Source organism: Netta rufina, assembly GCF_964035555.1.
Source record: "Netta rufina genome assembly, chromosome: 1".
In the NCBI taxonomy this organism is placed as follows: domain Eukaryota; kingdom Metazoa; phylum Chordata; class Aves; order Anseriformes; family Anatidae; genus Netta; species Netta rufina.
The window spans coordinates 92,416,695-92,430,539 of NC_140123.1; the positions used below are offsets into that span (position 1 = coordinate 92,416,695).

General features: G+C 49.9%; 1 protein-coding gene across 3 annotated transcripts in view; it reads right to left on the reverse strand.

Annotated features, from left to right (window-relative positions):
• Window positions 1-13,845, reverse strand: part of PDE9A (phosphodiesterase 9A) — a gene marked incomplete at its 5' end in the record, with an annotated part of 40,686 nt that overhangs the window by 12,113 nt on the left and 14,728 nt on the right. For 2 of the 3 annotated variants that reach the window (XM_084286793.1, XM_084286792.1), the window contains 4 exons: window positions 1,843-1,924; window positions 4,968-5,052; window positions 8,442-8,512; window positions 9,329-9,383. In XM_084286793.1, the coding sequence (XP_084142919.1) occupies window positions 1,843-1,924; window positions 4,968-5,052; window positions 8,442-8,512; window positions 9,329-9,383 (293 nt within the window). The remainder of the gene's footprint in view (window positions 1-1,842; window positions 1,925-4,967; window positions 5,053-8,441; window positions 8,513-9,328; window positions 9,384-13,845) is intronic. The other variant, XM_084286794.1, reaches the window with a different exon arrangement.

Below are 13,845 nucleotides of genomic sequence, written 5' to 3' on the forward strand. Positions count from 1 at the left end.
CTGCCGGGTGTGATGTATCATCTTTCGGGTGATTTATGCTCCCACTCTGTGTATTTTTTCAAGAACGCCTACATTTTCAAAGGTGTTGTCAGCCTGCGCGATTTGAGTGATTTTTTATTGTTACGCTCAGAGGCACAAAACAGAATTGAGCTCATCGGCCAGTTACAATTTGTTTACAGAAATGAAAAAAAAAAAGGAGCACGGAGGGTTAAAAAAACAGGCAAAATCTGCACTCTCCTGAATCACATTTTCAAGACTCTGTTGATCAGAGTCATTCTGGGACACAAAAGCCTTGTAGCTTTAATTGGCACATTTACTATGGCTGTCTCTAATTAGTTTGGGCTTACTGTGCTGAGCAGGTGAATGAAATTACCCGAGTCTCAAATTGTTGATACTCAAGGAAGGGTAACACTGAAGACAAATTTTTCTTCTTGAGAAGGCAATGATGCTTTTGAATATATAATGTACATTTAATAATGATGTTCTGCAAGAAGTCTGTGAATTGCCAGTGCTGGTTTGTTATTTGTTCACATCTTCATTCAGTGGATTCATCGCTTCCTAGCCTCTATTAACACTGGACAAATCCAGCACCTGACAACTGATAACAAATTTTACAAATCTATCAAACAGAAGCCAAACTTCTTCTGAAACCAAAATGCCTATGAGCTTTGGTCTCTGAGGAATACAGACTACTGGTTTGCCTCGTAGTCACTCAGTACAACTCTGGTTGTTAATTCAGGGTTGTAATATCATAGTGGTAGATCTAAAATTGATTCGACTTTAAATCTACTTTATTATCAAAGGAAGTTACCAAAGGGGAAAAAAATCAATTTTAGAACTGGTGCTTTACGGAAATGTGTGTTAATGTCAGGAACACAGTCCCACTGGGCAAAAGTTAATGAAAAGAAATGTAAGGCAGCTTCCGAGACCTAGACGTCGCTTCTGCTAGGCAGAACAGAATAAGCAGCAGCCTTCTACTAGCACGGTAGGACTTACAATGGGCTGCTCTCTAAAGCTCTGAAGACAAATTTGCAAGGACGCACGTCCATATCAGATACCTGCACCACAGGTGACCACGTGCACTGGAGAGTGACTGAGCCAACTTCGATGTGTGCAAGCAAATGTCTGCTGTTAGCATGATTTGCATGTATGTGAGCTGGTGTTTTGTGAAGGCCTGGGCTGGGCACAGGGCAGAGCACACCTGGTAGCTTTGAAAAACTGTGGCCAGAGCAAAGAGCAAAGATCCAGTGTGCTTCATGGTCCCAGCCCCATTCATCACCGCAGGTTTCTACGTGTATGTACCCAGCAGACATTTTTCTTCAAGCACTACTGTGTTGTTTTCTTTTTTTTTTTTTTTTGTCTAGCGAATACACTAACTTCTTTTCTCAGGGACAATGAATCATCCTGGAGAGAATCCAATGTCGCATTTTCTCTCTGTTTCCCTAGGTGAAGCATCCCCATAAATTACTTTTTAAATTAAAAAATAATCCATTAGGAGAAACCAGGCAGCAGAACTATTTTCAATTACAGTAGAGCTTTATAGGCCTTTCTGGTTGTTTACTACGAGCATGCAGAATAAACAAATATAACTAGACAAAAGAGCGCTTAAATGTTGACAAATGCAAAATGTTCATTAACATTTCAAACGCTAATGAGCTTTCAAGTATTAAAGACTACTGAGGAACCAACTTGAAGCTCACCGCAGGCAATGACATTACGGAAGCTTTTCCATTAGCTTCCAGGGATTTTGGATCAGGCCCTGGGTTTAGAAGAGCTGGGGGGTTGTAAGCCAGCACTTGTCAGGGCAGCAAGCATGTGGTAAGATCAAGCACTGCACCGTACCTTTGGGTAGGATGGTACATCCCGCCGGGGAGTCAGCCTCTTGTTTTCATCCAAAAAGCTGTACTTGCAGGGACAGGTAGTCCTGGAATGAAATATTGAGGGAATGAAAAACCACGGTGCCTTGAGAAGTGCCAGAAGTGCTCTGGCCTCTCGGTAGGCATCGCTTGGAGAACCATGCAGCCTCCCAACCTCTTTCTAACGTGGTGCTGCTCAAAAGGTTTAAAAGTGTGGTCCTCTTTAGGATTTTCTCCCCTTGTGCAACGCTCCTCTGCCCCTTCTCTGTGTCTCTGAATTCAGCCTAGGAGCATCTTTCTTCAGACAGGTATCCGTAAATACTTAAACCAAGTAACTTTTCTTTCAGTGAGCATCTTGTGTCTGCACATGCCATGCTGGAGACATTTGCAGACTCCAAGGCTGCATCAGGGCGGGTGAGCATCTGTTCTGAGGCACGACCATCTCGCCTGCTGTCCTTCAGCTGGGACAACAGCACAGAGGCACCAGGGCTTAGCAGATCCAGTCTGCTTGGCTCCCCGGTCCTGGAGGATGGGAGCCACTGCCAGCAATTACAAGTAATTAACACTTTCCTGGTTACTGCCACCAGCTGCCAGCTATCTACTCTTCCTCTGCATGCAGAAGAGCCAAGCTAATGCTATCCCATCTGAGCAGAGGGCTGTGATGCTGGGAGATGCTCCAGCCTTTGCAGGACATCTAGGTTTCTGCACCACACCGTGAGGGCAAGGAACTCACAGTCGGTCGCAAGGAACTCACAGTCGGCTGTGTGTCCCCACAGCCACAGGGGCACCATAAAACCAATCGCTCCATGGTGTCACCCCCAGCAATCAGATAATGCTTCAGCTCAGCACGCGGTTCCCTGATGCCTGATCACACGGGCTCTGATAACTGTCTGTGATGATGACCTTGCAGTTTGCATCTATCCCTGCAGTCCTAACGTTTGGATCATCCCTTCTCATTTTTCAGCCCCTCTGCCAGGTGAACTAAACCGAACCAAAGTAGTCCATTAACATGTTTTGTCACTTTTTTTTTCAGGATTTACAGATTTGATATCGCTTCTCTTCTCTCTCCTCTCTCCTTTCTTCTCTATTGGGAATTGGCCCCGGCCTCTTGACTTTTCTCCTCTCAACGTTGACCTCTGTTATCATTTCTCATGGTTTTGTCTCAATCCTCCGCAAAGTTATGTCATCTTTAGCTCACAGTGCTCAGCCAGCTTCAGCCAGCAGCCTCCTCCTGCCCTGCACAAGGGGATTCTCAACTGGTGAAAAGCTGTCTCCATCACCTCTAAATCCTCTTCCTCAAAATGCCACTGTGAGGGGAGTTAATGGGATAAAAACAGAGAGATTGGGGCATTCCTTGCCCTAACTGGAGCTGACTGCCAGGGTTAGCTGGGGGCCAGCCGACTGCCCCTATTTCCCAGCTGCAGTAAAACTTTGAAGCCTTCCTCCTGCCAAGCTGGGGAACACACCAGAGCTGGGATGCATCAGACTTTTACGAATGTGAAACTGTATCTGCACAGGGTCGGGTTTTTAAATGGCACTATAATGTTATTAGCATCTGCTAGCGTGAGCACAGAAAGCAGACTGGCAAAAAAAATAATAAAAAATGAATGCAATTTGAGTGGGCATGAGTGGAGTTGCTTTGCTCATCCTCAGCAGCTCCCAGTGGGGACCTCCTGGTGGCCAGGCCACCGAGAGCCCTCTTGGCCACCATGGAGGGACAAGTGACACCAGGGACAGCCAGCCTGGCCCGGGGCCGACACAGCACTCCCTGCTCCTGCTGCTCTGTTCGCAGGTTGCTGTTTGTGCCACAGAATGCAGATTGTAAAAGGACAGCCTGCCACGGGAATGAGTCACGGCTGCTGCTGGGGCAGCCTGGTGCTTCCTGAAGCACCTGGCAGCCTCCCCGCGAAAGAGAACCTGCTATAGCTGCCTTTTTTTGGCTTTACCCATCTGCTCGTGCATCGCTGCACCCCTAAATGCAACTCTCCCAGCTCCCCACAGCAGCATAGGAAAAAAAAAAAAAAAAGGATGTTACTTGCATATGTGCGTTTGCATTTGCTGCCCATCTGAGCTCTGCCTTTTCTAGGGAAATTTCCTCACACACCTGAAGGAGACACGAAGCAACCTGCAATCTCTCATACTGGTGTGGATCTGGAGTAGGTCTCCCGAGGTTAATAACATTACTCCATGTTTATGCCAGTATGACAGGTGAAATGGGCCTTAGACCGAAGCGGATTGCGTTAATTCCCTGTCTCCTGGAATATCCGGACAGTAAAATTTATAAAAGCGAGCGATTATAAAGCCTAATTCTTCTAGCAAAACCCCCGTTGCCCTCAAGAGGAACCAGTTTTGATTAAAGGCCGCTGAGTTTGACCCCAGATGAAGACGAAGCGTGCGGCTGCCAGCACAGCACGGTTCCACTTGCTGAGAACCCCTCAGCCCCGCTCAGAGCAAGGTGCCTCCCGCTCAGTCGCCTTCCCCATCGATCATCCTGCAGTGACCATGTGCTTGTCCCGACGGGGCGCTTCGGTGACACGGGGGCAGGCTCACCAGCTGAGACCGCGTACCCTACGAAACGCATTTTTTCCCTGCTGTTGTTTTAATTACAAAAAAAAGCCGGCTTGACAATTGTGGCGAGCCCTCGCATTATAACGCAAATTCCCAAATTCTTGTCAAAATTGGAATGGACGCTTTATAAATAGCACGAGATCGTAATTAGGAGAGCAGTTACACAGATATTTGCTCTTTTCCAGAACGTGGTTTGAATCTTACTGGAGCTAATTGGAGCAGATCCTAAGCAAGCACCACATTTTGCAAAAGGTCTTTTCCCATTCCCTCTCTCCCCGCACATCTGGATGAAGCATTGCCATTCAGCCTGGTGAAGCACAGGAAAAATCACCCTCCACAGCAAGACCTGCTTCTCTATTCAGGTGGCCTCAGCTACTTTAGCTGATGAATGGCACCGGCTCCTCAAATGTTAAATTAATTTGTTGTTTCTTTCCTTGCTCCGTTGCTTCTAAGCCCAGCGGGCGACTCGATCCTGCAGAAGTGTTGCAGGAGGGTTTGAAAGCGGCCGCGTATTTCTCTGGGTAGGTCTGGCGCAGAACTTACCTGCTGCTTCTCGCTGCCATTTCCTCCCTCATCTTTTTAATGTCGCTCTTGCATTTCTCAATCTCCACCACTTTCAGGCCTTCCACTGTCAACAAAGGAAAACACCAGGGGTGTTACCATGGCGAAACCCAAAGGCTCTGCTTTCACAACTGTGCAAAATTTCAAAGGGCTTTAACAGGGGGGGCTGTCCAGAGAGCGAGCGAGCCCCTACAGCCTGCCCCGGCTCTCGCACACGCGGGTGCTGCCAAAGTGATATGTCTTGAAAACCCAGAGGCATTCTTGGCTGCCCGCTTCAGGTACTAGCTCGAGTATTTTAATTCACAGACCGGCTACAAGGCCTCGGCTTTTCCACGATTGTTAGCAGCCGCCGGCTTGTTCTGATGCCTTGACTTCTCTGCCGTACAGCACGAATCAAAGGAAATCCTGAGCAAAAAAAAAAAAGAAAAAAAAAAAATCCCTCCCGCGATGGGCTGATAAGCGCAGCTAGACAAACATGCCGCAGTAGGATCTGAATTCCCATTAAGATAAAAGGTTTTAATCTGAAAGTTCACACAGAGCACTGAGAGGCATCGCTGGGCACGGAGAAGCCAAAGCGAGACTGCAGGAGCGAGAGAGGAGCATTGAAAAAGTTTGACCGCCACCATTGATCTCCTCTTTATAGGCATCGAAGATCCATCACATGCTTTTGCCAATCAATTGTGCAATCAAAGGTTATTTCTGCATGCGGCACAGAAAATCCTATATCCCCCCTCTCTGTGTAATTAGGAGCGCCACGAGGCAGAAAGTTTGATTGCCTGTTCGTGCTGCAACGCATTTTGGTGCACGTAGCTGGGACACCCCGCGCAGGGCGAGTGCAGGAATATTCTCCCTTCCCCTCTCGTGAACTACCAGCACGCTCAAGGACGTAGCGTGGCACTGTTTATGAGGAATGTGTCGTTCACGTGTAGCCATTTCACAGCTCGTTTTGTTTGCTGAACTCACTGCTTGCACGGCCAAGCTGTGGTTCAAGGAGCTGGAGGGAAGGCACAACGGGCCGATCGGCATTCAGCCACCTTCTTAGAAGAGGAGCATGGAAACCGTGCTGATCTGGAGGGGAACATGAGCGTGATGAAAATCTGTCTTGGAAGGGCACAGCTCTGCAGTTAAGCAGAGACCTCATTTCTTTGTGCAGGTAACAACAAAAATTGCTTTTGAATGAGGAAACAAGAAAGGGGGGGAAAAAGAAAGAAAAGATTTTGAACCAAGCCAAAAATGTCATCTACCAGGAGAGGGGAGGAAAAGGAGTTTGATTTATGCTTGATCACAGGGATACCCTCCACTTAAAAACCCCATTTCCAGGTGAACATATATTCTTGTCTAGCACCGTTGAAAGCAATTTCTTTGAGTGATCACAAAGTGACAATAGAAACACGACGCCGTCCTGCTTAGTCAGTATCTGTACTCTGGGCATCACGTTGTGCTTTTTTTTGGATACCCAGTTCCTATGCTGCTATATATTCGAGGGTATCCACCTGGGGGAAGCTTGGGGGCTGCCAAAGTGGTGGCTGGTGCCCATGCAAAGCAGCGGGAGCAGAGCAGGGTCACCAGACCCACGGGGTGGTAGGGCAGGCAACCGCGGAGGGGAGAGGAGATACGGAGCAAAATAGCAGCCCTGAGCGTTTTTTCCTGTTGCGTCTCTTCAGCTTGCTTCCAAATCCTCTCCAGGGGGGCAGGGAATTTACATAATTATTTTCTTCAGGTGGATGTGAGACGCTTACAAATTGTCAAGGGTTTTGCCAGCTCCCTCATCCCCGTGTAGGCTGCTGCACAAAGCATTCCCAGCGCCTTCCCTGTATGGAGGCCTTGTCTGAGCTTTAGGCTGGATCTCAAAAAATCACTTGAAAAGTTTGGGCTCCTTGAAACACATCTCTGGACAGCAATGGGAAGGAAGCTGCGAACGTGCCATGTGAGGTGCAGATGTTGTGCTGTCGTGGGCACTTATCCCTGCACACACGACCCCGCCGGGGAAGAAGTCCTGGAGATCGCACGTGAGAGTGGTGGGAAAGGGATCTCCGAAGGAGGTGGGGGAGAAGGCAAAACAAAAGCACAATTCTTTTCCCGTTTGGCTTGCAAGTGATAAATGGCCTTGTCATGTGCGCTGATGAAGGGCCCATTATATTATTCTGCAGCAAGAAATACCTCCTGAAAAGACCCTGTGCTGTCTAAAGAAATCCTTGGGCTGCATCCAGCCCTGGAACGGGGCTCTTCGAGCAACCCCTGGGATCCCTGCTTGAGAGGGGAGGCTGGGCTCTCCCTCCCCCTCCGCTTTGCTTTGCAAACGTGCAAGCCTGGGAGCTGCAGATGTGGCTCCGTGGCGAATTCGGGAGGTCCCACCTCGAGCAGCTCCTTCCCAGGGAGCTCCTTCCCCCAGGAGGGGGCTGCCGGAGGTGCCACAGGGAGCAGCCAGGCAGAACAGCAGCATTTTGCTGCATCTTGCATTTGCCTTGGCCAGCCCGTGGCTGGCTGGGCTCCTCGCAAGGGGGGGGCCTGGGAGGGCTCCCCTGCAGCTGCTCCTTGAACGAGACTGCTTTTTTTTTTTCCCCTTTCCTGCTGACAAAGGCATCACTTTCGCTGAGCAGCTGCAGGGTCAAGGTAGCTTCTGGTTGAGGGAAATTTCAGGAAAACAACTTTTTCCACGAACCAGAAACTTTTTTTTTTTTTTTTTTCCCAGCCAGCCCCAGTGAGAAAGTGCTCTTTGCAGCTGTAGTGTCGGGGAAGTTTAAATGCTGCATATCAATGAGGATGTGGCCTTTGGTGTCAAAACTGTGCCAGGGGACGGCGTCTTGTTCATCTACCTGCCTTTCTACCCTACCCTGCCTTTCCCAGGTCTGCTCTATGCACAGTAATACTGAAAAATGATAAGTTGGATGCTGCCTGGAAAAAAAAAATAACAGAAAAGGAGCTCTTTGACCAGATGAACTTGACTTTGTTGTTGCACAGTAACTAAAACCACCCGTGTCACCGTCAGCACACAGAACAAGCGAGGCGAGCTCGAAATGCTGCTGCTGCTGCCTTGCACGTGCCAGCGGATGGCCAGGGCCGAGGAGGTGCAGCCCCACGTGCTCATGGCTCAGAAATCAGCAAGAACAAGCCCCACGACAGCTTAACTAACAGGCAGTGCTTCCCAGAGGAGAAAGGCTCACCGAAAGACAAAATGCACGACCCGTGCCAATACCCAGCGCGCTGACCCAAAGCAGAAGGCAGCTGCGACACCTTCCTGCAGTTATCTAAGGGCGTAGCAGGCAGAGCTCGGGCTGCAGGTGTGTTAGCAGAGCGATGCTGTAGGGGAGACCCCCGCGGAGGTGCTGGGGGGCTGCTGGGTGCAGGGGGGTGATGTGGGGCCGGGGCCAGGGATGGCAGGGGATGCGGGAGGGGACGGGGTGCTCCGGGGTGGGAGAGCAAGGGTTTCTGCGACGCGAGCACAGGGACACTCACATTCAACCTTTTTCTCCAGCATTGCCAAGTGATTAGCTACTTCCGTTTTCAGTTCATTGATTTTAAAAACCCTGGAAAGAAAACCCTCATGGATTAATGTCATACAGTTAGCGCCGTGGCGACCCTAGCTACAGACCGCCAGAAACTTTTCGGGAGGATTGATCAGGGCCACTTGTGGCTGCCGTAAGGGAAAGAAGATTTTCCATGGCCATGTCAAAGTTTGGGGCAGAAAATCCACACATTTCATTTTCAGAAAAAAAAAATAATAATAATCAAAACCAAAGGATTTTGTTGTGGCTCTGTGAATCTGCTGCGGCTCTGCAATGCTCCAGCACCCCCCTGTCTGCAGTGACTTGGTGTTTGCTGTACCCCCCCCTCGGGAAGCGATGTGAAACTGATAATGCTCTGCCCAACAGCAGCACCTCGGTGCTGCCACACGCTGCAGCTCTCCTCTGAATTAACCTGGTGATGTGCTGAGCCGTGGTGGAGTTGATCTGTCCTGCCAAAACTAGCTGGGACGAAATTAGCAGCCCCTACTGATGCTCAGAAATCCTCACTGAGGAGGGATGCATGCGTGTGATAAAGGGAAAAAATGGAACAAATCAGCTGGGTTTTGTGTTCTACAAAGGAGCATTTCATTTGCTTCCTAAGAGGGCAGAAGCACTGTAAGAACATTTAATTTTAGATCAAATATAAGCTAGAATTGCTCTCGGTTTAAGCTACCGCATTGCTCTCAGCAGGAGGTACGTATGTACCTGGCCTAAATTCGGCAGGAAGAGAGGGATTTGAAAGAGATTTTAAATGCCTCTCTACCTCCTATGAAATTTTCACTTCTGGCTGATACAAGAAACAAAACTTTAAATAAATAATGATGTTCAGCATCCTACCTTGAGAACTGCTCGGCAATCTGTCCCAATAAATTCTGGAACAATTCTTCTTTATCTAAAACAACAGAAGAGACACAAAAGACAAAATGAAAAGCGAGGAGACACACTCAGCATCCCTGCAAGGAGGGCTTTGACAATGAGGCACTCAGCCAAAAAGTCATCCTGGGTCCCCTGAAGGGTGTCAGCATTTGGGCATGCAGCTGAGTCCACCTTTTGCCTGCCGTCCTCCGCCTTGCAGAGCACAGGCAAGCCCTCCCCAAAGTTTTCTGGGGGTGCTGGACCTCTGAGAGGCATCTTGTTTGGAGGAGACCCCTTTGATGTCTCCTAGGTGGGATGTGTGGGTTCCCTTGGCTGCCGGGGTGCCATGGGGCCAGGAGAGCCAGCCTGGGGAAGCCCCACTGGTGTAACCCACACCACACTGCCTGCGGTGTGCGCGTCCCTCCGGCCTCTCGTGCTGCAGGAGCGGAAATGTTTGCATGCTTTTCGTACACAGATCACTGAGCGCCCGCTTATCCCCTGCACAGAAGCACCCCGGTGGCGTTTCGGGAGCTCCTTCTTGTGCTTTTTGCAGCGCCCCTCATGAGTGCAATCACCTGCACTGAGTGCATCGGAGAGAAGTGCAGCCCAGCGCTCACAGCATGCTCCTAAATAACAGCTCTTGTACCTGTTGAAAGGATTTGCAGTCGCTCAGACAGCGGAGACGCCAGAAATGCTCGTTGAGAGCCTTCAGCTTTCGGCACAAAGCAGTTTGGCTGCAACCCCCGGGTCCCCAAACCGGAGCAAGAACGGGAGGGCTCCCATCTAACCCTCTTGCTTCTGCTGCCACCCGGCTCCCAGCGGGGTGGCTGGCAGCACCAAGGAGATCGGTTCTTATCTCACAAACCCGTTTTCCCGTTTCCCCACTCTCACGCACAGACAAAAACAAGCCTGCTGCTGAAAACCCCACCGAGCGAGCACCACCGCGTCCCAGTTAAGAGGGGAGGAAAGCTTACCGTGGGCAGCACCTGGGATGAGAGACAAATCCGGTGGTGGGGCTTAGCAGAGCCACCCGTGCCCTCTCCCTGCACTGCTGCTCAGCACTGACAGCGGCTGGAGCGTGCGGGAAGCTGACAAGTCCCCTATAAACACCGGCCCGGTAAAAAAACAACCAATCTTACTTTCACTCCCTCCCCCTGCCAAAACTCACTTGGAGTACTAGGACATTCTCATCCCAGGAACAGTCAGCTGCAATCTGATGTTTATGGATGTAATAAAAGACTTTCAAAACGAAGATGTATGTTTTTATAACCCTAGGGTGCAGTACAGATATATGACTAAGAGTGGCAGCTCATCTCATCTTAAAGGGACAACGAGCCTTTTCTTTGCCCTGCTCCTTTCAGGGGGGTAACTCCCAATTACGAAGAAAATGAAGCAGCTCACCCGTGTCACTTACTCTTGCTCATCCCCTCCTCTGCAAACAGGAAAGCCGAGTGTCCTTCTACTCCCTTTGCTCCGGTCTGACTGCTTTTCTCCACGCTGACATCCAGGGTCCCCCCAGCTCCCTTTCACCTCAGCTGCTTTATTTTTTCACCGCAATGTCCTGCCCTCACGTGTGCCTGTGCCTTTGGCTCGGGCGCCTGCCCGTGTTCCCCCTTCCTGTGATTTGTTTGGACCTGGGCGGTCAGAGGAATTCAGCAAGCACACAGGCAGGTGGGCACGCGCCTCAGGAAGCCTTGGAAGCCCACGTCCGTGAGTCTCATCACACCGAGTGCCAAATTTGCTTGGCAGCTCGGGGTAATTTGGGCTGCCGCATGCAAGCCCTCGCTAGGTGAGTAATCCCAAGGCAGCTGCCCCGCGCCCCACGCAAGCGCTTTTCTCATATTCTTCTCTCTTGCCTGAGCTATGGGTGTCAACGTGCCTCCAAATGGAAAAGAGATCCCAGAATAGGTAGATTTAGACGCAGTGATGAGCTTCTGTGGCTTTACCAGCAATAAACAGGTACCTGTGCAAGGGCCCGTGCATTGAATCGTTGAAGAAACCCAAGTGCTTCCCTGCTGAAGCTGCCCAAATGGCCTGTGGGCTGGCCCTGCCCCTGACAAGACTCTTGTAGCAGGCACCTGCACCTGTCAAGACAGCTCTCCCACGTCAAGCAATATCCCTGGGGACAAAAGGTGGGTTTCCCTCCCCGTGTGGTGGCCTCCAGCCCCATCAGGGCAGCAGCAAGGGTGCTGCTCTCTCTGGATCTTCTCACCTGCTTTCCAGGGGCTGCTCGCGTTGGAGGCCCCACCAGAAAGAGCTGTAGATGGTGGTGCGGGGAGAGTGGTGGCCAAGCTCAGCACATCGCACATACTTTTGGGTTTTGTCCCTTGTGAGGTCTTTACAGACTCACTCAACCTTGTAGAGGTAGGAAAGCCTCAGCCCATGCTTCCCCCTAGGTAGGACCACTGCAGGTCAGGCCCACTGAGCACCACCCTAACTCCTTCCTCCATGCTCTCAGAAGAAAAATAAACTTCAGTTGTATTTCTCAAGAGCATACTGCCAGCAGGATTTGTTCCCTTAATTGGCATTTTCAGCAGTTTTGCAGAGTGCCTGAACTCCAAGCACAGCTACAGCGCAGCCATCACTTTGTGAGCTTTGAGCCTGTTCCAACTCGAGGGCGCAGACCAGAGCCTCTCTGGTGTCAGGAGGGACAAGATGCCATCTCAGAGGGGTTTTGCAGGCCAGGTGAACATGGTGTCTGCCTGGGAGTGATGCAGCGACCACTGCTGCCTCCAACAGCCACTGAGTAACAACCTCTGTAATCCCAACCCTCTCCCCTGGCTACTGCCAGGAAATGAAGAACAGTTTCTTAGCAGGACTCTGGTGGATATCTCTTCTTCTGGATGAAAGCCACTGCTTGTATTTCCCTCCCGAAGGATTATATTTTCCAGTCCCACCTTCTACAGCCTTTGTTCTGCTGAAGCACGCACCACTCTCTTCCAGCTGCTTGGGAGACTGCTGGAAGGAGGTGCATCAGCTCCCAGCACTGTGGAAATTGGGGTGACCCTCTTTTGGCATACTTTTGAAGAAGTTGCTTTGGGAGGCAGAATCACACAGGCAGAGTTGTTTCAGAAGTGACGGCTAGAACAGAGCTTTTCTATATTTTTTTTTCTTTTAATGAAGAAGAACAATTTCCCACTCTGCTCATTCTTCCTACTCTCAGCAAAATGTCAGGAATGCTTAAGATTAATGACAACCCATGTGAAAGAGAAACAGACACCAAGGAACACTCATTCCATCACACACAGTTCAACTTTCTGCCTCTTTCCCCAGCAGATTCTGTCTTATGCTTTGGCAACCTACCACCAGAATTTTTCTTGCCCTTCTCAGCTCAGATCTTTGGAAATCTTTGTTCTATAAAACGCAGGGAGGGAGCAGAGACCTTGCTGACACAGTGAGCTTCATTCAGCACAAAGCAGAGCCATATGCTGTCAGCCAGGCTGAAAAATGAGGGCCCTGGGAAAGTGTGAGAAGTCATGTATGGTCTTATAAAAATATACGGCTAGCTTCGTGTGGAGAAAAAAAAAAAAAAAAAAAGCCCTTCAACCAGCTTCTCTGCTGGTATACCATGGTGGCATTCCCAGGAACAGCCCCATCAGCATTCACCTTTCTCTATCTTAGGGTATGTGGATATTGGTTACATATACAGGGTGGTATATGTAGATAAAAGTGCTCCAGCCGAGACCCCACCTTGCCTGACCTGATAATGCATGCATGTGCTCCTGGACTAGCAGCGTGATGCTGCTCCTGCTGAGTTTGTTACAATAAGGAAATAGTTTAACAAACAGCTTCCTTCCTCTTAGCGGTCACGTGTGTCCCTTGGCTTTGGCTGGTGACACAGGACCAGTTTATGGCTTGCAACAAACTTCTCTGTGATAAAGTTCTTCCCTGTTTCCTGTCTGCTCTCTGCTTTCATTTGCTCTCAGCCTGCACAAGGGCCCAGCTGTTGCCTCTCCGTGTCAACCCAGGCATCCTCCTTCATTGCCTAGCTGTGCCCTTTCCTGTAAGCACCTCTGCTGTGGGGAATATGGGCACTTCAAAGAGAGGCTTCAGCTCCCCGCACCTCCCCATCTATAAAACACAGCGCTGTGAGACACTGTTTTCTCGCATAACACAGGAGCCTAAGCAAGAAAAAGCAACTAGCAGGAAAACAGCCAAACTGCCTTGCCCCTGTCCCAGGAGCCTCACCCATTTCTGTAAACCATTTTTTGTTCAGACACAGACTTCCTGGCTTCCTCCTGTTCTTCCCATGTGCTCTCCATTCCCAAAATGATCTTAACCTCTTGCCTCTGTCTCTCCTATCTTCCCATTTTACTCCTCTAGACTGTGTCCCCAGGTGATGTTCCCTTCCCTCCCCAGGGCAGCTCCACCAGGTACAACCCAAGGTCCTGCTCAGGCTGCCTGGGAGAGACTGAGTGGCAGGAGATACTGCAGTTGATGAGGATGAGGGCTGCTGCGAGTCAGACAATCTACAGGAATTGCCCCAAGCAAATGCTCTG